This window comes from Cheilinus undulatus, linkage group 24 (genome assembly GCF_018320785.1).
Source record: "Cheilinus undulatus linkage group 24, ASM1832078v1, whole genome shotgun sequence".
Lineage (NCBI taxonomy): Eukaryota > Metazoa > Chordata > Actinopteri > Labriformes > Labridae > Cheilinus > Cheilinus undulatus.
Genome location: NC_054888.1, coordinates 10,657,471 through 10,683,167, shown reverse-complemented (window position 1 = coordinate 10,683,167; position 25,697 = coordinate 10,657,471). Strand labels below are relative to the sequence as shown.

The 25,697-nt window shown below is 37.0% G+C and overlaps 1 protein-coding gene across 2 annotated transcripts; it reads left to right on the top strand.

Moving 5' to 3' along the window:
* Window positions 1-1,827: 1,827 nt before the first annotated feature.
* arhgap1 (Rho GTPase activating protein 1) lies at window positions 1,828-25,417 on the top strand. Of its 2 annotated transcripts, XM_041781633.1 has the most exons (14): window positions 1,909-1,923; window positions 2,722-2,767; window positions 14,429-14,643; window positions 14,897-14,995; window positions 15,922-16,009; window positions 16,419-16,550; window positions 20,200-20,286; window positions 20,918-21,016; window positions 21,947-22,054; window positions 22,131-22,207; window positions 22,482-22,559; window positions 23,252-23,380; window positions 24,925-25,028; window positions 25,103-25,417. In XM_041781633.1, exons 3-14 carry the CDS (start codon window positions 14,520-14,522, stop codon window positions 25,268-25,270), a joined length of 1,293 nt encoding a protein of 430 aa, XP_041637567.1. In that variant the 5' UTR covers window positions 1,909-1,923; window positions 2,722-2,767; window positions 14,429-14,519; the 3' UTR covers window positions 25,271-25,417. The 2 variants fall into 2 exon arrangements, with proteins under 2 accessions (XP_041637568.1, XP_041637567.1); XM_041781634.1 differs by lacking the exon at window positions 2,722-2,767 and having other exon boundaries at window positions 1,828-1,923.
* Window positions 25,418-25,697: the final 280 nt, after the last annotated feature.

The window sequence follows — 25,697 nt, the reverse complement described above, 5'->3', positions numbered from 1 at the left end:
TAAAATAATAGGTTTAAAGGCTCAAATCTGAGATTAAAATTTAAATTTATTAGTTCAAAACATCCGAACACGATATTAAAAATAGAAAAATCTTTTTAAAGCGCAAATATATGAGGAGAAGTTAGGGTTGAAAGGTCAGAATACAAAGTCAATTGTGAAATGATGAATTTAAAAGTCAAAATATGACTTAAAACTTTAAATTGTGAGTCTGAGAAGTCAAAATATGGGATTAAAAAGCCAAAAATTAGTTGAAAATGTCAGAATATGAGCTAGAATTCAAAATGATGACTTAAAAAGTTAAAATGATGATTTAAATTTAAAATTGGGAGTGTAAAAGGTCAAAATATGATATAAAAAGTACAAAATATTCATTAAAAATGGCAAAATATGAGAAAAAAAAATTGAAACCTTGTTTTTAAAAGTCAAAATATGGGGTTGAAAAGCCAAAGTAAGGTGTTGAAAAGGTCAAAATGCAACTTAAAATTTAAAATTGGAAATCAAAAAAGAAAAAAATGTGACATATAAATTCCAAATTCTGAGTTGAAAAGGTCAAAGTATTAAATGAAAAGACAAAATCGTCAGTTTGAGTCATAATCTTGAGATGCAAAATTGAAAATAAGAACTAAAATATATTAATTTCTTTCCCCACACTTTGTAGTTTTTATGAAATCTCTTTACTTTTTCAGATTTTCATGGCTCAACAAGGATTTTTTAAATAATCAAGTTGATATTTCATTATTATACTGGAGGAAATCTGCAGACCTCATACTGGTGGGCCAGTTATAACACAAATACTGTATGATATGATCTAGCGGGCCGGATATAATTGTTCCACGGGCCGGATTTGGCCACAGGCCTTGAGTTTGACACCCCTGACTTATGGCGTCTTCCTTGCATGACACATCTCTAACTTGCATTTGTGGATGGTGCTGGGAACTGTGGTGACAGGCAGTGATTTCTGTAAGTGTTCCTGAGCCTATGCAGTGATTTCCAGTACAGAATCATGCCTTTTTTTTAATGCAGAGCCACTTGGGGCCCAAGGATCACAATCATCCATCACTGACCTTGGCTTAGATTGTTGAACCTCTGCTTATCTTTACTTCTAAGGGATTCTGCCTCTAAAATGCTCCTTTTATACCAAGTCATGTTACTGACCGTTTGCCAATAAACCAGATTAGATGCAAAATGCCCCTCCACTTACCTTTCCACTTTTTTTTGTTGCCCTGTTCCTATTTTTCTGAGATGTGTTGCTGCCATCAAATTCAAAATGAGCTAATGTTTTACACGAAGTGGTAAAACATCTTAGTTTCAACATCTGATATGTTGTTTATTTTCTATTGAGAATAAAGTTTGGGTTTATGAGATTTGAGAATCATTGCATCTAGTTTTAATTTACATTTAACACAGTGTCCCAACTTTTTGGGAATTGGTGTTTTAATGGTGTTATAATTTTCTTCTGTAATGATTTGATTTATGAAGCTTAAAAGGAGATGGGAACAGTACACACTTATTTAATCCCATCTTAATAAGATTGTTAATGATCATGCTCCCTTACAGATAAAAACCTTGACAATAATTATTTTCTTTAATTGAAAATATAGTTATAATCATCATTTAATCTTTGTTTTATGAAACAAAAAACATGCTCAACTAAATCAAAGTAAAATATAATTACTTACATATTTATATATTGTCCCATAAACATTTTTTTAGTGTAGCAAAACTACCAGTGAGAGGATATCATATATTTTTATAAAAACCACTATCGACCACTAGAGGGCGCACGAATTTTAAGAACGCTCTTATTTTGATACGGCACAACCGGAAGAGGTGTTGACGCGGATTGTTGCTGTCAACTGTCAACTCTACGGCGACTAGAGAGGCAACAAAGCACATCGGTGGATTACTAAGCGATTTATTACGGTAATTAAACATTAACCTCTTACTTTAGCGCTGCTTTATCAAGCTGACCAATAAAATTGGATATAAATGTACCGTGGGAAGCTTCCAGGGTCTCGTGTTTGTAGTCGTTACAGTATCACGGGGCTAATTTGTTTTGGTACATTGGCTGGAAACAGAAATGTTTCGCTAACTTTTGTCCTAAAATAATGTACCAGCACTGCTTAGAAACTGTTCGTATTAAACGCCAGCTCGTATTTCTTCTCATTAATTGCTAAATGAACCGTAACATCTCGCTAATGCAGCTCACTAATGTGTCTAAGCTTTGTAATCAGCTAAGGATGCTAAGTTAGCCTTGTTAGCCAAGCTCTTCTTCATAAACAACAGTTCTAGGTTTAATGCTTTTATTTTGATGAGTTTGAGGCTTCAAGTAAAGTAGGACAGCTACCTGTCGGCTCACTTGTTGCTTTTATCAGCTACGCATCAGTACCTTCACTGTTAGCTTCAATAGAGCCTCATCCTGTTAGGAGCTCTGGACCAAACTACGTTTAAAATTAGGATGATTTAGATTACCTTTGCTTTTTGTTGGCACAACTTATTGAGTTTTACCCATCCAGAAAGTTCCTATTGAAACAGCTGAGTAGATTAAATCTGTCAATGATATATAGTGATGACAATAAGGCAGAAGCAGCAGTGGTTTAGTGGGGTTTCAGCTGTGCTATGTCCTTCAAATCTTCTTTTTCAGATGCAAGAGCAAAATGTCTATCCAATGCAGACCCCAACAAATTAAAAATCTGAAGTTTTCTATGTTTGGTTTGTCAGCAATTACAAGCATTGTGCGTAGCCCTTCCTCAAAGTCCACTTCTTGGTAAGATGCATGTTTTTCTCTTAAAATATCAGCATCTCTGCCTTGTTGCGGCTCAGTCTATTTCTCTTCTTATCCAGGAAGTGAGAAGCAGCCCCATCTCCAGCTCAGCCAAGCTTAACTAACATCCTCAAAACAGCAGTCCTTGTACCAGGGATCTAATAAGGTAGCAATGAAAAGTGGATCAAACTGTATTTGTTAGGACCCTTTGCCAACGGCCTCTAATAAAGTAGTTTCTGGCTGTTTTAACTCCAAGCACCGTGCTACTACTTGCACAACCTGCAGGTAGGAGTATGCATGGGGAGTATATTTAAAGTGACCCACTATTTTTTTAATAGGAGCCACATCTAAGACACAGCCCTGACAGCAAACGTCATCACAGACAGCCAGCTGAAGGGTGTGCGCCACACAGCGAGACTTGTCAGACAGCTGTCATGTTTTTAGCATTATCTGTCACACCGCTTACAGTCAGTCTGTTTTTTTCATGTTTGACACACATCGGCAACTGTCATCAGCCCATGTTGCATTTTTTTGCAGATTGGTCGATGACTTTTAACAGGATCACCATCAACTGATGTTACACAGCTGAATTGGTGCATCATTAATTTCTTGCGTTGCCTTGAACGGCTGTCAAAACTGTGTAAAAAATTCTGCAAGTTGTTTTGGTACAGGTCCGACTTGTGAAAACTAGAGCAAGTCCATATGAATGAGTACGTGTTTCCCTTTGTTATTGACAGCTGATATAGGTTGTCATTTTCAGCCTATATAGGTCGATATTTACAGCTGATACCTGCTTAACATTTAGGGTTGATTTACAGCTGATATACGCTGATAATTACAGTCGATATAAGCTGATATGTAAAGCATATAGACTGATGTTTACAAACGATATAGACTAGTATTTACAGTTGACATAGGTTGACATTTACAGCTGATATAACAAATTATATTTACAGCTGCTAAGGATGGATATTTACTGTCAATACAGACCAACATTTACAGCCAAAGTGGACTGATATATGGATAAATTAGGCCAATATTAACAGCCAATATTGAGTGATATTTACAGCCAACATAGACTGGTATTTGTGGCCAAAATAGGCCAGTATTTACAGCCGATATTGGCTAATATTAACAGCTGTTATGAACTGATATTAACAGTTGACATAGGCTAACATTTAAAGCAGATATTAACGTTGATATTGACTGATATTTATAGCTCATAGACGCAGATATTTAATCTGATATAGGCCAATATTTAAAGCCAAAATAGACTGATATTTAAAGTTGATATAGATTGATATTAACAGACAATAAAGACTGATATTTACAGCTGCTAGAGGCAGATATTTAAGCTGATAAAGGCCAATATTTACAGCCAATATTGACTGGTATTTACAGCCAAAATAGGCCAATATTTCAGCTGATATTGGCTAATAGTAACAGCTGTTATGGGCTGATATTTATCGCTGACATAGGCTGACATTTAAAGATGATTTAGACCGACATTTACATCTAAGAGAGGCAGATATTTAAGCTGGAATAGGCCGATATTTACAGCCAAAATGGACTGATACTTAGAGTTGACACAGGACGATATTTACAGCCAATTTTGAGTGATATTTTCAGTCAACATATACTGGTATTTACGGCCAAAATAGGCGAGTATTTAGAGCCGATATTGGCTAATATTAACAATTGTCGTGGACTGATATTAACAGTTGGCATATGCTGACATTTAGAGCTGATATAGGCAGATATTAAAGTCAATATTGACTGATATTTATAGATGATAACCGCAGATATTTAAGCTGATATAGGCCAATATTTACATTCAAAATAAACTTGTATTTAAAGTTGATATAGGCTGATATTAACAGACAACAAAGACTGTTATTATAGCAAATATATACTGATATTTACAGCTGCTGGAGGCAGATATTTAAGCTGATATAGGCCAATATTTACAGCCAAAATAGACTGATATATGGATAATTTAGGCCAATATTCACTGCCAATATTGACTGGTATTTACATCCAAAATAGGCCAATATTTCAGCTGATATTGGCTAACAGTAACAGCTGTTAAGGACTGATATTTACAGCTGACAGGCTGACATTTGAAGACGATTTAGACCGACATTTAGCTAATCCTCCAAAGTTTTGAACAGATGCAAAAATACTGTATTATACTTTACTAATACGTCATTCTTGTTTATTCAGTGAGGTGATCATTTTATTATTTGTGCATTTTTGGTTGTAATTTTATATCTAAGTAATACCAGACGAACTGTAAGATGCAATTAACTCAGTCTTTTTCTAAACAATCAAATAAATCAGATTTCAACAGTTGTTATTCTTTTTAATTTGCTTATGAGTCTCACTGCAGATTTGGACCCTGTCAGTTTGGAAAGAGCTGCTTTTGTTGATCCTCACTGAGACGGATATTCCACTACTCGGTCATTAGGAATAAAGGATTAAACCCTAATGTGGTCAAAGTGCTCCAGGCCCACCTTGCATGAGGCACAGTTTGTTGTTCCTGCTGGGCATAAAGCTGCAGTGTTTTAGGAATTACCAACAGAGTTTACAGTGGTGCAACACGGATGTGACCAGAATATCTCGTGGGATAAAACTGGTGGTAGCATGCCCCTGTGAGGAATACAACAACCAGTTAGTGACGGACAGTGGTGCTTTCTGTGGGAGCTGGATCTTTAATTTTGCTTATGTTCTTGAACAAAGTGGCTATATTTTATCAGATAAAGGTCAAAGTTGCGTTCATATTCTGGCATTCTTGTAAACGTGATATGCCAGCAGCACCTGGAGGGAATTTTGTCACATCTTGTCTGTTTTTTTATTTTTATCTTTCAGAGAGAATGTCAGATTCCTGGACTGATAACGTGGCTATCTCTGTCGCTCTATCTCTCTGCTACCTGTTTGTTCTCCTGCTGGAAAGCTCTGCAAACAATCACATGGTCTGCAGAAAAATGAAGAGGGAGATTGTGGTTTAACCTCTCCTGTTAAATGTCAGCCTATGCTGTCATTTCATTTTCCAGTGTAATGTAATATTAGAACAGTTTTTCAGTGTGCAAACACTTCCTCTTTTCAGGCCATACTGGCAGAGGCAGAGAACCATGAGGGGGTAATTCTTGTTCTTCTCCACAGAAATGCCTGGGCCAGCAAACTTCTTCTTCCTTTAGGTCCCAGGAAAGTGTCTGTAGAAGTTATTTTTGGGTTCCAAAGTTCCCTAGAAAGCCTCAGATATACACTCCTTTTGTGCAGGTCACGGCAGCATTATGAGGCTGGTTTAGTTCACACTTCTAGGATAACTGAATATGGTCATGGCAGCTTATCTTTTCAAAGGGCCATGTTTTTGCTTACCTACATGGGTCCCACATGCAGCTCAGCCTGAGAAACATCTTCCTAGTTTCCTCCCTGTGAAGCTCGTCTTGCGATATGATTACATTAGATTACATTAGATGCCTAGAACTTGGGTGACTTTCCGGGGTCTTTAAAGATGAAATACACTCCAATAAGTCCAATATTGGACGTCTATTATCTGTTTATAATCAATTTTTTGCCATCGCCACTGCCATATCTTCTGTTTGTATCCCAGACTGCATTAAAGGGGACATATGTTATCCTCTAAAGACAAGTTTATGTTGGTCTCAGAGGTCCCCAAAACATGCCTGTGAAGTTTGTTGCTGAAAAAACACTCCAGTATTGGATTTAAAATGTCTAAAAAACCCTCTGTTTCAGCCCTGCTCAGAACGAGCTGTTTCTGTGTCTATGGCTTTAAATGTCACTGAGCTGTCTGACTCCACCCCTCTTAGGAAATGGATGTGGCACTGAGAGGGGGATCAGGAGAGGAAGAGGAACTTTCTTCCAAGTGGGGAGGGCCAACTGAGCCGGAGGGGCGGGGCTAACTCCCCACATGACATCATGAGGGGGAAAATCTGAGAATGCCTTGTTTGAGCACACATTATCTGAAAGGTGGAGAAAGAGAGGTAGGGAGGGAAGGAATTTTTCTGGTACTTGAAGGTACTGTGGACAGGCCAGGGGCATATATTTTTGTTCAAAAAGCCTGAAAAGTGATTTTTGCATAATATGTCCCCTTTAAGACTGGGTTGCGACAACCAATGGCAGGCTGTTCCATCGTCATGCCATGTTTTGTCAGACAGCGCATGTGCAAACACTTAGAAACTGGAGAAGACAGCCTGAGTGACTCATAATGGAGAGAAAAAGACACAGAGAGGCTGTGACGTGTCCCTCAGAGTCAATGCAGACAGGAAGTGCTTTGAATAATGACTCAAATTCCCAAAAGTCAAGTCAGGTTTTTGAGCAGGCCACTCAGTAATGTTCACTTTGGTTTTCTGGGGGTAGTTCTAAACCAAAAGCCTCACTTTTAGTATGTTTTTAGCATACTTCAGTCTGGCTTTAAGGTGTCTCTTCTGCAGAAGTGGAGTTTTTCTTCATCTTGAACCTCTCAGTCCATTCCTGTGCATGGCTCTAGTGATTGTATTCTTTGAGACTACTGACTTGGCTAAGTCCTTCACTAGTGTCTTGGCAGTTTTTCTGGGGTCTTTTGTGCTATGGCTCAACAAAAAAGATCTAAAGGGGGCTACTAATTTTGATCCTGGTGTTTTTATGGCATTTTTGTTTCTGTGTGCAAAGTGAAATAATTCAGACATCAAAAATTTTTACTGTTAATTCCTTATAATCCACTTTATACCATTTTTGAAGTGTTTAAACAGAACATTTATACAGCAGCACCATAAAAAGATGAACCTGAGAGTGAAATGATGAGCACTGCACTTCCTCTTTCTGTGTCATCCTCTCTGTAAGAAAAATGACGTGATGATTCTGGTGTTTTTCATCTGCAGTGTGGTTTATTTCTCCTTTTTTTCCTGGGAACCAGTCCCCTCCACCCTGAGGACAATTTGACTAAGCTGCTTTCCTCTGCAGCTCTGCAGAGATGTGATAGAGAGGAGGATGAAGGGGGGCAGGGAGCTGCTGCTGCTGCCGGAGCCTTCTGCAAACTCTTACACATACTATGACTGTGTGTGTTTGAGCAGGGGTTATGTTGCAACATGATCTGTAAACACTGGCACCTGCAGATGGGTTTTGCACACTATGGTGCCGTGTTACACCGCCTGTGATCCGTCTGAATAATGAGCTGACTGCGTCTTTGTCTGCAGGGATGTGGAGGTTGAAGGTGTTGATAGGAGCATTGTTGGAGTCAAACCAGCCAGGTAGCAGTGAGGGATTTTGTTTTGATTTAACATGCAAAAGCAACTCACTAAAGGTAAAGGACATTACAGATCCATAACCTAATTAATCCTTAAGAAACAAAGGCTTTCACTATGATACAAAAAGAGAAAGGTGACTGCCAGAGCAGTGCAGCAGAGCTAGTATAAGCTCTTGACTAAAACCTATCTGGTCTGTTGCCGTGCTGGAGTGGAGATGGACCGTCATATCTGGTGGAATTTAGGGGGTTAAACACGTATGTGAGGCGTCCCCAAATGATGATGAACAGCTGTGATGTCACCATGGCGCTCTCAAGCATTCTGGGCAAGGGTCGATTTAGCCTGACACGGTCAAACTGGTGATAGAAAAGTAAATCAGTATGGCTAGGTTTGGTTTGGAAGTTACAGTGGAAAACCCTACCCTAGTTTAACATTATAACTCAAAAATGTAATGTTTTAAAGTCATGAATTCATAACAGTGTAAAATAAAAAATATATCAGAAAAATACATTTTAGGGTTTTAAAAGACAAAGCCTAGGGTTTGGCTGAGGCTAACACTCTAAATGGACCTGCATGGTACAGTTATCTTCAGAAACTCAAAAGTTTCAAGTCTTTAAAGTCATGAATTTACAACATTGTAAAGTTGAACAGTTACATAAAAAATAGAATATAAGAGTTTTAAAAGAAATGGGGCAGGGTTATGGGTTAGGGTTAGTACATTAGAGCTCTAAATCGACCTGTATGCTACAGTTGTCTTCAGAAACCCTAAACCTAGCCTAGTTTGACATTATAAACTCAAACATTTTTAATGTCATGAATTTACAACATTTTAAAGTAAAACATTTACAAAAAAACTAGAATTTAAGAGTTCAAAAAGATGTAGGTGAGTGTCAGGTTTAGAGCATTTGAACTCTAAATCGACCTGTTAGCTACAATTATCTTCAGAAACTTTAACCTTAACGCTAGCCTAGTTTGACATTATAAACTCAAAAGCTTTCAGCTTTTAAAGTCATGACTTTGCAACATTGTAAAGTAAAAAAAAAAAGGACCAAAAAACTATAAATTGTAGAGTTTAAAAAGACGTAGGGTTAGGCTTAGTACACTCAAGCTCTAAATGGACCTTTATGTTACAGTTATCTTCAGAAACCCTAACCCTACCATAGTTTGACACTGAAAAATTTCCAGTTTTTAATATCATGAATATACCACATTGTAAAATATAACATTTACAAAAAAAATAGAATATAAGAGTTTAAAAATATGTAGGTGAAGGATAGGGGTTAGGGTTAGGCTTAGAGCATTAGAGCTCTAAATGGACCTGTTAGCTACAATTATCTTCAGAAACTTTAAGCTTAACCCTAACGCTAGCCTAGTTTGAGCTTATAAACTCAATAGTCTTAAGCTTTTAAAGTCATGACTTGGCAACATTGTAAAGTAAAAAAAAGGTTACCAAAAAAATAGAGCTCTAAATGGACCCGTATACTTCAGTTATCTTCAGGAACCTTAACCCTACCCTAGTTTGACAATGTAAACTCAAATGTTTTTGTATCTTTAAAGTCATGAGTTTACAACATCGTAAGGAAAACATTAATACAAAAAAATAAATAAATAAATAAAATAGAATTTTAGAGTTTAAAAAGACATGGGTCAGGGGTGAGGGTTAGGCTTAGAGTATTAGAGCTCTAAATGGACCTGTATACTTAAGTTATCTTCAGAAACCCTAACAGTACCTGATTTTGACATTATAAACTCAAACATTTTTAAAGCCATGAGTTTACAACATTGTAAAGTAAAAAAGGAAAAAAAAAATCCATTCCCAGAGTTATAGTTCACTTGAATTTGAAAGTTTTAAAATCAAAAGTTTCACATTTTTTTCCTGGTATATTTTTAAATTTGGGAATTCAGGTTTTTTTCAAGGAAGTTGACAGATCCTCTGAGTTTTATCCACTTATAAATTAAAAGCTGATTAATTGTTAGTTTGTATTGACAGAGAATCAGTTTAAAGTTTGGCAGCTTTGGACCAGTTCATAGATGAGAGGATTAATTGCTTAACTGTACAAACAACAGGCAAATTAATGGATTCTGTAAAAATAATTAGTTTCAGTTTTCTATCCATGTTACGCTGATGAAAACTACAAATGCACGTTTTCCTCTACACAGGCCAAAATAACTTAATGACAGCCAGAAAGAGGCTTTTTAAAACTCCTTAATCCAGCCCAGTGTTTGAGCTGATAAAGGGCAACAGAGCTTTTGTAAAATGATCGTCTGAGTCTGATCAGCAAGGTCTAAAGGACGTGAGATTGTGTCACGTCTCATTTTTGTTGCCTGATGATGTGGCAGAGGATGCAGACAGCTGCTGCCATTAAAACTGGTCTGATGTTGGTTTTGTCTACAGAGAGATAATGGTTAGGTGACATGGTTGCACTGGGGGCGGGTTGTGATGAGGGATTGTCGTTAGTAAGCTGGAGAGAGAGAGAGAGAACAAGGAGTCATTGTCTGATGAAATGGCCTTTGAGGGCTTTGTGGATACAAGTCATTTTTATAATGGATGCTGCATTTGAAAAACTTACCACTCTGTGTGCCATCTCAGCTTTTATTTTGGTCATGGTTTTGGTTTAGTCCATCTAATGTATTCTAGCTCTATTAAGTTAAATGTACTTTAATGCACTTTGACCAGTGATTTTCACAGGGTTTGTCTGCATAGTCAGTCATACTTACGACTTTTTAATCTCATAATTATGACTTTTATGTTGTATTTTTTTTAATTTAATAATTATTGCTTTTTATCTGACCATTTCGAATTTTTATCTCATTATATCAGTCTAATAGTTTTGACTTTATTATCTATAATTTTGACTTTTTAATTTCATAATTATGACTTTTTATCTCATAATTTTAATCTTATAATTATGACCTTTTATCTCATTATTATGACTTGATATCTAATAATTTTTATCTCGTCATTATGAATTTTTATCTTATAATTCTTATCTCATAGTTTTGCCTTTTTATCTCATAATTTTATTCTCATAGTTTTGACTTTTTATCTCATAATTTTTATCTCATAGTTTTGACTTCTTATCTCATAATTTTTATCTCATAGTTTTGACTTTTTATCTCATAGTTTTGACTTTTTATCTCATAATTTTTATCTTATAGTTTTGACTAATAATTTTAATCACATAAATTTGAGGTTTAATCTTAAAAATTTTATCTCATAGTTTGACTTTCTGTCTCTTCATTATGACTTTTTACCTCATGATGTTATCTCAAAATTCTGACTTGTAATCTCATAATTATTATCTCGTAGTTTTGACTTTTTATATTAAAATTCTGACTTTTTATCTTGTAATTCTTTTCTCATCATTATGGCTTTTTACCTAATAATTTTTATCATATAATTTGGACTTTTTATCTCATAAGTTTTATCTCATAGTTTTAATTTTTCATCTCTTGATTATGACTTTTTATCTCATAATTTTTCCCTCATAATTGTGACTTTATTATCTCATTATTTTGACTTTTTATCTAATAATCATGGTTTAGGATTCCTTTTCCATTTTTCTTTTTTAAGTGGCGAAAATGGGCTTCCATACTAATGATCTGTTAATTGCAATAGATGAAAAATAATTGCCTTCATTCATTCCTGGAGTCCCAGCTCCAGCTAACCTAGGGTTAGGTTTAGGCTGTCTTTGCTTGTTTCCCTTTGACTTTCATCTTAACTACATCGTAAGCATGATTCGTGTTGCATTCGGGAACTCAAAGAGATAAAAAAGGGGAACATGTTAATGTCTATCTCATCAGAGTCCTACCCAGAATCCTCTTTGATGGCTTCCTGGTTACTGGAAACCTGCAGATTTGCTGCTAACAGTTGTTGTTCTCTGCATGTTGGTCAGCATTTGTGGGCTGACTCTTTCTGTTGGTTAGGAGCAGTATTTATTTAAAGCAACATGCTGTCAGCTAGAATAACATCACACAGATGAGAGAGAACATAGGCTCTGTGAGTGTGTGTAAATAAGAGGGGGGGCAGATAGATGAGGAAGTGTGAGCGTAGAAAACAAGGAGAGAGGTGATGTGTGAGAAGAAGAGACATGCAGTCATTAGTTTGAAGACGGGGTATTATACGTTCAGCTCCGGCTCACTGAGCTCTGTGGTTTAATGTGGAGATGCTGCAGGCCGTGACTGCACAAACGGCATCACCCCTCTGGAACATGAGCTCTGAATATAACCACACACAAACCAGTTAAAATGGACATATTTCTATATTCTGTTAGGGATACACAATGTAAAAGCAAGTATTCAGTCATTTCTAAAAACAGTTGAAGATTTTATGCTAGTATGCAGTCATGTGATCTTGATGATACGCAAAGGTCAGATGGGGGACAGGAAGTGAAGATCCCCAGTTAGGAATCATTTGCATTAGAGGAAGAGGTGTTATCTTGTTTACTTAAAATTACAAATATGTAATGTAAAATATGTGAATATTAACCCCCTTCAAGCCAGTATTTATTTATTTTTTTAAACATGTTTTATTGAATTTTTGAACATTTAAGAGGAAAAAAAGGAAAACCAAAAAGAAAAAAGAAAAACACATGACAGCAAGTACTGGAATAAGCAGGGTATAAACCAAGTGGGATCAGACAATACAGACAAAATAAAACGAGATGGTCAAAATATCCCTATACCAAGCATGATGTACTAGTACAGGAGGTTCCACACAGACATTTCTATATCACTGTAACTGGATATCAAATGTGGTTCAGTGAATCCACAATGCAGGAAAGGTAATAAAGCACAATAAAATAACCTAACATTAAAATAAGATACACATTAGAGAATCTCAAGGATTCTGAGGAGCACACGAGGGGCGCCAGTTTACATCACAACATCCCTTCTTTATCAAGTCTGTTATGCAGTCTGGAAGATACTCAAGAAAGGGCCCCCAAAGCTTGTCAAAAGACTTCTCATTTCCCTTCAACCTTGAACTTAAACGCTCCATCGGCAAAACTTCAAGAATTTCTCCACGCCACTGACTGATAGTTGGGGGTCTGGGTTTAATCCACTGAAAGAAACACATCTTCTTGCCAAGACAGTAAGCTTGCTCAAAAGTTTATGTTGGACATTTGTGTCAAACAGAGTTCCTCACTTGCTATGTTTAAAAGAAACATACTGGCTTGAACAGTTTGTTTCCAGTTTGTTCAAGCCAGTATTTAGTAGATGCACCTTTGGATGATATCACAGCACTGACACTTTCTTCCATGGTACAAAAAGAAGCACCATGCCTTCAGTAGCGAAATTATCTCCATGCATGACAATGCACCATCTTTTTGAAAAAAAAAAAAAAAAAAAATATAACTAGTAATAGTTATCATTGGGAGGTTTGTTCAATTAAATTTGAATTATGCTCTAACGGTTGATGACTTGAAAAATATACTGTCGTTTGCATCAACTATTTAGTAAAATCAACTTGCATAATAATTTGGAACGTGGTGTATTTTGCTGCATTCATTTTGCCCTCTACCTTTATGAGCCTTCCAGGGCTGGTTGCCTAGAAGCATCCCCACAGCATGATGCTGCCACCCCTGTCTTTCACAGTGGGGATGGTGTGTTTGCACTGATGTGCAGTATTTGGCGTCTTGTCTGATGGCCAAAAAGCACCATTTTGGTCTCACCAGACCAAAGAACTTCCTTCCACTTGTCCGTGAAGTCTCCCACATGCCTTTTGGTGAACTCTTGTGGATATAAATCTGAGTTTTCTTCATCATAATCTTCTTTTTTGCCACTCTCCCATACATCTTTGACTGGTGAAGAACCCGGGCAACAGTTGTTGAATACAGAGCAATATGCTTGAAATGTTCTTTTGTCTTCATGGTGTAATGGTAGCCATGAATATTTTGACATTTAGTGTTAGGGATGGAAAAAGTGCAAGAAAAATATGACTACTTTTGTATTATTCACTGTAACAATGCTGTTTTCCTGGTTTATCCAACTCAAACCACTACTTTGATTTGTCCCCCTGACATCACTTTAATTTGACGTTTCTGAAACTACTTCCTCATGTTTAGGTTGTGTTTTGCTGCGAAGAACAGGTAGAACTGACGTTGCTTCTCTGCTTGAACACAACTCTCACTGTGTCTAAATGCTGCTTTTCTAATGTGTTAATTCGTCTTTAAAATATTCAGTGACATTCACACCCATTCTGTTCGTTTTTGTATCTTGTGCTTCTGCATCTTCATCAACTCCTAAGTGAGCATTTGTTTATGCAACAAACCGCACGGCTGACATGTTGCTGTGGGAAGTTTTCACCTGCATATTGTTTGCACTTCCCTCTTAGTTCTTTCTGTAGATATCTGTCTTCCACAAAAGTTGAAGCTCTAAAATGAATAAAGTGTAGCTAATCTGAGGTGTTTTTCTCTTTTAGGGCTCTGGTTTCTTCAGTGGGGAAGTCTCAGCGTTGTGTTTGCGGGCAGTGAGTGAGTTGGTGCGTGTCGCACCGTCTTGCAGCGAGAGCGATGTCTTCAGAGCTGCTGGTCGATCTGGGCGATGAACCTGCGACTGCTCAGTTAGGACAGCTGAAGCTGGCCACCATAGAAGACCAGCAGTGGCCCGCTGATGAGTCCACTTACAGCAAATCGGGTGAGAGATCTAACAACAGGTCTGTACATGTAGAGCTGTGAAGTCTGTGGACTGCCATTTGTTAAACCAACCTTGTCTTAACTCATGAAGATCCCTTTGGAGAGTAAGCACTGTCAATCCAAAGACCTGAAACAAGTTGTTTGTACAAATAAATAATGAGTATATCTTAAGATTTAGAAAGAACAAACTTCACTGATTGGCAAATGTCCAAAAAGTTCTGCTTTTTTGGTTTAAATGTTTTGTTGTGTTTCAGAGACAGACCTCTCTCAGCCCTTCAATGCCGGCTCTCCTCACCTTCCCTGGGATCATCCCTTCTATGACATCGCCAGGCACCAGATCATTGAAGTGGCAGGTCAGTCGTCCATTCACAAGTCTTTTCATATACATTCCTACCAAATGATCAAGGTCATTGCAGTTACACGTTTATTTGTATTTCCACTATCAAAAGTCAGGAAAAGCTACCAAAATAACAATCTGTGCGTCCTACTTTTTTGGCACCATTCTGTGTGGGAGTGTATGTAAAAAAAAAACAGTGGAAGTGCTGTGAATATCTGCACAAAAACTGCATCCCAAAGTCAGAGAAAGTTACTTCCTCTTCAAACAGCCTCTTCTCTGAGGCAATAGGGCAGAAGGCAGTGAATGAAGTTACACTTAAACACACACAGACATATGTCCACAGAAACATTTTTAAGTCAGGCATAAAAAATAGGGTTTTCGGGGGGTTAAACAAGATGAACAAGTATTCTGAAACTGTTTTTCTCCCATCTGTCAAAACCGGGAAATGGCGCCATCTGGTAGAAATAGTAAAAATTACAACTTCTACAAAAATCCTAAAAAGAAAAATAATAAATAAAATATTGGAGTGCATGTTTTTATGTTCTGATGGCTATAAAAAATCAAATTATAATGGAAGTAAATGGTGCCAATTTTGGCTTTAAGGGTAAATGTGTTACTATTTCTCCACACAGTGCATTATAGACATAGGGCACAAATTGGAACAAAATTTTTCAAAATGCTATAAAAATACATCAAATGACCAAATATCATTCAAGAAGCATAAAAACTCTTAAAATGTCATTAAAATTAGATTACAAAATGTACCAAAAATGGCTCAGAGGGTACCTGAAGGGACATTTTGTCTTTTGCAGTGGCAGGAGGACAAACTAATACAGACTAAAAGAGAGAGTATGAGATGACGATTAAAGAAATAAAGGAAAATAAAAGCTAAGATTGAAGCTGAGTTGTATCAGGCATCGATGTCTCCCTCTCCGTCTGCAGGTGATGATCACTTTGGCAGGAAGGTGATCGTGTTTAACGCCTGCAGGATGCCTCCACAGCACCAACTGGACCATCACAGACTGCTCATGTAAGGACCCGTAAAATAAGACGGGGTGTAATTGTTAAAGTGGAAGCATATCTTCTTTATTTAAACCCTCAAAGGAGTGTTAAATCCTAAAAAAAAGCTTATTTTTAAGTTGTTTAAATGTTTTGTAATTTTAATAGAAGTGAAAGTATATACAGAATTACTTGTGTTAAAGGGCTTCAGTGTATTACTGAAGCATTTCAGGGATTCCAAAGCATTAAAAACCTCTAGTGCCAAACTTTATGTCTCTTTTATCAAACCTTATAACCACTTCAGAGCTTAAAAAGGATGTGAAAATATCTGATTTACCAGTGTGAAAAAACACAAAGACGCTTGTTAAAATGCTGATTTACTAGATATAAAAACAATTATCCATTTAAACAATGCTATTTTTTATTTACTGTTGTTGTAGGTATCTTAAAGGAACTCTGGACCAGTATGTGGAGAGCGACTACACGCTGATTTATTTCCATCATGGGCTGACAAGTGAAAACAAACCGTCTCTAGGCTGGCTACGAGAAGCGTACAGAGAGTTCGACAGAAAGTAAGATCAAAAACATCACTGAGCATGTGCAGACAGAGGGGTCTTGTTACAATAGGTGGGAGGAACATTTAGATGGGAAAGTTCTGTTGGTATTTTTAAGAGTTCTGTACCATAACAAGGGATAAATAGTGGTCTATATCAGCTGTAAATGTCAGCCCATATTGGCTGTAAATATTAGCATATATCACCTATAAATTTTGGCCTATTTTCGCTGTTGATAGCAGTAAATATTGGCCTGTATTTTCCGTAAATTAAGTCCTATATTTGCTGTAAATCTTGTCCTATACCAGCTGTAAAAATTTGCTTATATTAACTGTAAATGCTGGCATATAACAGCTGCAAATATTGGCCTATGCAAGTTGTAATTATTGGCCTATACACTGTGTTCCACATTATTATTTTTCCCTGATTTTCCTAAATATTAATGCAAATGACAGAATGTTTTTTAAGTCATCAGCCATTAGAGCATAATTCAAATGTTTTTGAACAAACTTCATAATGACAAAAAGTATTTTTAAAAAAATAAAAACCTCAAAATGTACTGTTCCACATTATTAAGCACAACAGCTTTTTAAAACATTTTATAGGTTGTAAAGAACTGAAAATAGTTATTTGTAGAAATTGCAGCATCAGGGGGTCATATTTACTGAAATCAAAGCTATTTCAATCAAAAACATCTTAACAGGACAAGTTCCATGTTAACATAGGAGCCCTTCTTTGATATCACCTTCACTATTCTTGCATCCATTGAACTTGTGAGTTTTTGGAGAGTTTCTGCTAGAATTTTTTTTGCAGGATGTCAGAATGTCCTCCCAGAGCTGCTGTTCTGATGTGAACTGCCTCCCACCCTCATAGATCTTTAGCTTGAGGATGCTCCAAAGGTTCTCAGTAGGGTTGAGGTCAGGGGAGGATGGGGGCCACACCATGAGTATCTCTCCTTTTATGCTCATAGCAGCCAATGACACAGAGGGATTCTTTGCAGCATGAGATGGAGCATTGTCATGCTTGAAGAAAATTTTGCTACAGAAGGCCCGATTCTCTTTTTGTACCATGGAAGAAAGTGGTCAGAAACTCTAGATACTTTGCCGAGGCCATTTTCCCACCTTCAGGGACCCTAAAGGGGCCTATCAGCTCTCTCCTCATGATTCCGGCCCAAACATGACTCCGCCCCCTCCTTGTTGACGTCCCGGCCTCATTGGGACATGGTGGCCATCCACCAACCATCCACTACTCCTCCATCTGGACCATCCAGGGTTGCACGGCACTCCTCAGTCAACAGGACTGTTTGAAAATGAGTCTTCATGTATTTCTGGGCCCACTGCAACCATTTCTGCTTGTGAGCACTGGTTAGGGGTGGCTGAATAGTAGGTTTATACACAACTGCAAGCCTCTGGAGGATCCTACACCCTGAGGTTGGTGGGACTCCAGAGGCACCAGCAGCTTCAAATACTTGTTTGCCGCTTTGTAATGGTATTTTAGCATCTGCTCTCTTAATCTGATGTATTTGTCCATCAGAAACCTTCCTCATTATGTCTTTATCTGCACAAACCTGTCTGTGCTCTGGATCAGCCACACATGATCATCACTGTATGATGATCATGCTTAATTTTTCCTGAAATATCGAATGTTTTCATTCCTTGTCCAAGGCATTACACTATTTGACACTTTTCAGCATCATAGAGATCCTTTTTCTTTCCCATATTGCTGAAACCTGTGGCCTGCTTAATAATGTGGAACATGTAGAAAAGTGCATTTTGAGATTTTTATTTAAAAAAAAAAATAGTTATCATTATGAAGTTTGGCCTATATTAGCTGTAAATATTGGCATATATTAGCTGTAATTATTGGCCTATATTAGCTGTAAATATTGGCCTATATTAGCTGTAAATATTGGCCTATATTAGCTGTAAATATTGGCCTATATTAGCTGTAAATATTGGCCTATATTAGCTGTAAATATTGGCCTATATTAGCTGTAAATTTTGGCCTATATTAGCTGTAAATATTGGCCTATATGAGCTGTAAACCTTGGCCTATATTAGCTGTAAATATTGGCATATATTAGCTGTAAATATTGGCCTATATTAGCTGTAAATATTGGCCTATATTAGCCGTAAATATTGGCCTATATAAGCTGTAAATATTGGCCTATATTAGCTGTAAATATTGGCCTATATTAGCTGTAAATTTTGGCCTATATTAGCTGTAAATATTGGCCTATATGAGCTGTAAACCTTGGCCTATATTAGCTGTAAATATTGACCTATATTAGCTGTAAATATTGGCCTATATTAGCTGTAAATATTGACCTATATTAGCTGTAAATATTGACCTATATTAGCTGTAAATATTGACCTATATTAGCTGTAAATATTGACCTATATTAGCTGTAAATATTGGCCTATATTAGCTGTAAATATTGACCTATATTAGCTGTAAATATTGACCTATATTAGCTGTAAATATAGGCCAGTATTAGCTGTAAATATTGGCCTATATTAGCTGTAAATATTGGCCTATATTAGCTGTAAATATTGACCTATATTAGCTGTAAATATTGGCCTATATTAGCTGTAAATTTTAGCCTAGATTAGCTGTAAATATTTGCCTATATTAGCTGTAATTTTGGCTTATATTAGCTGTAAATATTGGCCTATATGAGCTGTAAACTTTGGCCTATATTAGCTGTAAATATTGGCATATATTAGCTGTAAATATTGGCCTTTATTAGCTGTAAATATTTGCCTATATTAGCTGTAAACTTTGGCCTATATTAGCTGTAAATATGTGCTGTTTTTACCAATAATTAAGTTGAGTTTTAGGCAGTACTAACAGACCAATGCCAGTCAATTTTTGTGTCATAAAATCTTAAACTTTGTTTATTACAAACTGAAGTTTTAGGTCTGAAATACATTTTAAATATTGGTATTGATACACCATGAATCTGTCAATATCATTTTATTGGATACAAGGATAAATCCACTGTTGTGCATCCCTTAGAGACAGAATTAATAGAAAGTTAATAATTGTGGTATCATTAAGAACTCCATTCTTTAAGGAGTCTCAACAAAAATCAACGATCCCCATCCGTAGTCATGACTTGTTCATACTATGTCATACCTTGCTGATATTAGCCCTGTGTGAGAAATGTTGAATATTCTACAGTTTTAAGTTATATCATCTTTCAACTGTGTTTACACTGCTTAATCAAGTGCAAATGACACCATGCTGCTGCAGAAAAACCACACACTCCTCTACACACATCAGTGTTGTTGACATTGTTATTGTTTATGCAGGAAATGTCAGATTACTAGAGTCGATTAATCCTTTGTAACTGTTTGTGTTGAATTCTTGATTTGCATTACAAAGCAAAGTCTGCTAATGCCCAAGCTAAGATATTATGTAACCGTATGCAATCCACGATATAGTAGAATCATGGCACAACATGGGCACAGTTCCAAATGTGTCAGAATCTGCAAGATGAGGGCTGTTTTGTGTTTGCTAATTAAAGGGAAAGAATGACCAAGCTGCAAGATGACTTCTGACATGAAAGTGCTTCACAGAGCCCCATTTCAGCCAATGAGATGTTGCTCTTTATCATCTTTATTTTACATTTTGTTTCTTTGCTTCTACTTGTCTTTGTCTGCAGATATAAGAAGAACATCAAGGCTCTGTATATCGTCCATCCAACCATGTTCATCAAGACGCTGTTGATCCTCTTCAAACCGATCATCAGGTTCTTCTTTTGTCTAAAATTACCTCAGATGTTTTTTAGAAGTCATGCTTTATCTCACAGGTGAACTCCTGCACTCTACAACACTTAAAAAACGTTTGTAGAAACGGTAAAGAGAGAGGGCTGTCCTGGCATAATGTCATTGTTTTTCTGTAATCATATTGCTATAAAAAGTAAATTTCTTTAGTTTCATTTTAAATTCCTGTGGTTTTTAGAAATAAAGCTGTCTGCATCTTTTTAGGAAGCTTCAGGGACAAATGAGGCAAAATAACTCAAGATATAACTTTAATGTGACTGTAGTGACATCTGGTGGTGGCTTTGGAAAACAATGTTTCTACAATGTGTCCTGAAATAAATCTGAATATTCTCAAGCTTAAAGAATATAAACACACAAACAAACACACAGTTTGGGTAATTATGTTGAATAATCCATGGTTATTTATTTTTGTTCAAATAAAGATGGATTATTTAAGTTTTGTGTCTTTCAAAACCTGCAGTTCTAACCCATTATTTGGTGATAATATCTTTATTTTCAAGCAGAAAGATAAATATACAATAATTCAAACAGAGTTGGTTATGAGATCTGACTTGGCATTATTTCAAACTGATTTTGTGATGTTTTCTCTCTTCACAGTTTTAAATTTGGCAGGAAGATCAACTATGTGAGTTATCTGAGCGAGCTGGAGGACGTGGTGAAGTGTGAGCAGCTCGTCATCCCGGCTCGAGTCAAAGAGTAAGAGCCGAATAAACACTTTAGACTACTTCTACTAAGACTTTCTTCTGTATGCTCACATTTTATATTTCATCCAATCTTAACTGTGTATATCTAAACTGATGCATGTTTTCTGTCCATTCTGAAGATCCAAAAATTTTTGTTTCTTGAGGCAAATACTGACAAGCTATCTGACAAATTTCCTTTGCTTATTTCATTTGGAAATAAAGCCTGTGTTGACTGTAAATATCAGCTTATGTCTGCTGTAAATATGGGCAAATATCATCAATAATTATCTGCCCAAGTCAGCTAAAACTATTGTCAGTTAGTAGATGTAAATATTGGCATATATAGCTTTAAATATAGGCCTATATCAGCTGTAAATATCTGCCTGTATCAGCTGTTAATATTAGCCTGTAACGGCAGTAAATATTGGCCTATATCAAGTGTGAATATTGGCCTATATTACCAGTAAATTTTGGCCTATATCAGCTTTGAATAGTTTCTTATATTACTAGAAAATTTTGTCCTTTATCAGCTGTGAATATTGGCCTATATTACCAGTAAATTGTTGCTCTTATCAGCTGTGAATGTTGGCTTATATTCCCAGTGAGTTTGGGCTTTATGTTTGGGTAAATTTTAGTCTATATTCACTGTAAGAATCAGCCTATATTGATAGTATATATCGGCTGTAAATATTAGATGTATGTTCTACTAAAGTTGTAGAGTTTTAGGCAGGACCAGCCCATGCCAGCTGAAGATTTGTTCTTTGTCTATCCTAATTTCTTAAACTTTAAAGTGCCCTTTAAAGACTGAAGTTTTGGGTCCAAGCTGCATTTCTGCATCAGCTAAAATACGTTTGGAAATGTCAACAAAAACTTTCTCCCCTTGGGAGAATATATTTTTCTTCTCCATGATGCCCGTAAAATTCAAAACTTGCCTCTGTTTCAGTTATGACAACAAGTTACGATCGTCTATGAAACCGACTGCCGTGCCGCCCATGTCTCCTCCTCGCAGCCCCCCTCTCCCTAACCAGGTGTTTGGAGTGCCGCTCACACTGTAAGTCTTTGAATCTCTTTTACTTCAGTACGTCTGCAGTAATGGAGCTTTTTGTCCTAATCATCATCTGTTTCAGGCTCAGACAGAGGAGTCCTGATGACGATTGTGTTCCTGTGGTGATGAGAGACACCATCAGCTTCCTGTCAGAGCAAGGTGACTCCTCTCTTTCTTTCATGATTAAATAAATGGACCACTGCAAAAACTACTCAAAATTTGATGTAAACCTCAGGACCACAGACCTGTTGCCAAATTTCAACAAAACATTGACCATAGCGGAAACAACTCAAAATTTCATGTAAAAGTCATGACTGTGGACATGTTGACAAATTTGCGCAAAGAATTGACCATCGCAAAAAAAAAAAAAGACTCAAAATTTGATCACATCATGTTCACCAAAACGTCATGAACCCTTGTGTTTTTGGTTTAGGTTTGGAGATTGAGGGGATCTTTAGACGGTCGGCTAATGTGACTCTGGTGAAGGAGATTCAGCTCAAATACAACTCAGGTATCTAAACATTAACACACCTGATTTCAACTAGCATCATTTCTGATAACAGCGTGTCCTAACTGCACATAACGTTAGCAGGTGTTGGCTACACAAAACCAGCTTGCTTACCTTAATACATATTGTGATATCATGACACTCTGCCAGTGATGCAGTGAAGCATTCTTTCACCTATTTTTCCCTCTGCCACTTGAGTTGACATGGACAAGGAGCAAGGACAGAAGGAGATAAGAAGGTGCCAGGAGTGTCTGACTGGAAGAGTTCCTTGATTTTGTCCCCTTCCTCACTCACAGAGCTATTGTCTTGGTTTGCAAAGTAGACATAGTTGTGCACTGATAATGCCCATATCAGTGTCTTTGATTAAGTCAGAGCATTGTCACACTCTGACTCTTATCAACATGGTGGCAAAACTAACGACTCACAGCAGTCAGAGGCTTGTCAATAAAAAGCTAGTCGACATGATGTAAGGACACGGTGTTATCAGCTAATATAGCATACACTTATTTAGTTGTCCCTGTTGAAATACATGAAAAGTATGATTTTAGCAGCATAGATTGTAGAATTTCGATTGTCCTGTACATGTGTATATTTTGTTTGAACTTTTCAAAGAAACAGAGTGATTGAGCATTCTGCAATTCTGGTTACGGCAGTAAAATTTTAGAGTTTTATCTAAAGTGTGTCGTGTTTTCCAGGTGAGTCAGTAGATTTCAGAGAGATTGAAGACGTCCACTTGGCCGCTGTGATCCTGAAAACTTTCCTCAGAGAACTACCCGAGCCTCTGCTCACCTACCAGCTCTACAACGACATTGTCAACTTCGCCTGTAAGTCAACAAAATCGCCAATTTTATGAAAACTCAATCCAACTTTCTAAAAAAATCAATTTTTTTAATAAGGAATAGGTGGAATACAGCTGATCCGCCTCTAAAAGGAACAGATAGGAATATTTAACAGCATAGTTTAAACGTAATAAACCACAAACATAATATATATCCCTTAAATGTAATAGCAGCTCTTTAATGCAACCATTTGCACTCAGCTTTATCTCAGGTCACATCAAAAAAATGTAACTGTGGCAATTTTTTTACTCGCCATGAAAGATGAAGTGTTTTTTTTCCACCGTAGAGCCATGAATCTTAGCAAAAATTTTGAGAAAAGGAGATCGATTTTTGCAAATTCTGCAAAATCCAAGGGATTCTTCTTGATTAAGCCCTCACAAGGGGTTCATTTGATCCAAATATAGGGAATTTTACAGTTCAAAGAGATATTTTAAAAAAAACCTTTGGATGGCGATTTTAAGTTAATGTAAAATTATAAAACTGGCTGAGTGATTAGTGATTCTGTATGGTATTTATGATTACCTCAGAGAGCTGTTTTGACATTTTAACCACTCTGCTAAGATTGAAGGCTCTAAAAGTGTTTTAAGACCCTGAAAAGCTACTTCCTGTTTCATGGCAGACAAAAAAATTTCCATGACTACATTTTTTGAGTTGTCTTGAACCCACTGGCAGTTGTAAAAAGGCTACAACAAACAACAATGACAAAAAACATTAACTTTTTGGTGTTCTTGTTATGTTTGTGAGAAATTATAGCAATTTTTAAAAACCGTAGATTTTTACTTTCCCAAAAAAACACACATAATAAATCCTTGCAAATGTAAATGTTTTTACATTTGTGGGAATTTTTTTAGTATGTTTACAGCAGGGCTGCTGTTCGATTTGTGGGAAATTTGTTATCCTCGTGGAATTTTACATTAAAAACTGCTGATTTGTATTAAATTTGTGCCCAGCTATTATATTTGCGAATTTAACAGAGCTTTATTGCAGATACCTGACACAGTTCTTCTTTTTGTACCATGAAAGACACTGGTCTGTCCACACAATACAGCTAAAAACGTCCACAGATCACACACCACCAACCTGATTCCAACTGCCAGGAAGTATTTTAGCAGTTTTACCAAAGAGCATGAGACAGTGGGCCTCATTCACCACCATCTTCACAAGATTTTTCTTAAATTTGTTCTTAAAAGTGTCTTAGAGAAACCTCCGTTGGATTCACGAATGCTCCTAAACTGCAGTGTTCTTAAGTTGATTAATTTCAGGTGTTGTAAGCTGGAAGCACGTGCATGTTTCACATAATTAGCATACAGAAACACCTCTTCTATGCCCACATAAGGGCAGGGCAGTGTGCAAACACAGAAGGATTGACAGGAGAAGAAGCAAATATCAGCAAGTCCAAATTTAAATAAACTTTAAAAAATCAATCACAGCACTTCAGTAAATCTTTATATCATCACGAGTATATTATATGTATGAATAGGCCGTGAATATTCTTTCAATAACACCTGTGTCTGTGTTGTTGTGCCTAGCTGTATCAGAAGACAGCCAGGTAACAGTCATGAAGACGTTGGTGGAGTCACTGCCAGAGGAAAACTACGCTTCGCTGCGATACCTCATCACATTCCTGGCTCAGGTACACAAACTCACACATCTCGTACACGAGCATGTCTGAGACAAACATTCACTTTATACTCTGTGTTTGTTTAGGTATCCGCCAACAGCGAGATCAACAAAATGACCAACAGTAACCTGGCCGTCGTCTTCGGTCCTAACCTGCTGTGGGGGCGGGACAACGCCATGTCACTCAGCGCCATCGGGCCGATCAACAACTTCACCAGAACCCTGCTGGACCAACAGCATCTGGTCTTTCCCTAAGCCCCGCCCGCTTCACCCTGCAGTCTCTCTTTCCAAGTACAGCACACATCCCTTGCTCTTCTACTTCAGATTCAGTGTTTAGCTCCGACCAATCATGTCGATCTGGGTACTTTATCTGCTTCTTCATTAAAAACAACACAAACTGCAGCTTCAGATGCTTGAAAACCAACCTGCATGTGTCCCCCCCAGATGTTCAAGTCTGTTTTAACTCTGCAGGGAGATTTAGACGTCTTCGGTCTTTTTCTGTCTATGTGTGGCGTGACGTTTTCAGTTTTCTTGTTTTAGTGCCAAAAAATGAAAAAAAAAAAAAGGCCACCAGCTTTCACCGAAAGACAAAGAGAGAGAGCAGGGTGACGATGCATGAGGAAACCAAACATCCTCTCTAGAATTCTGATCCAAACTAGAGAGGAGATAGCGCGAGTCTCAG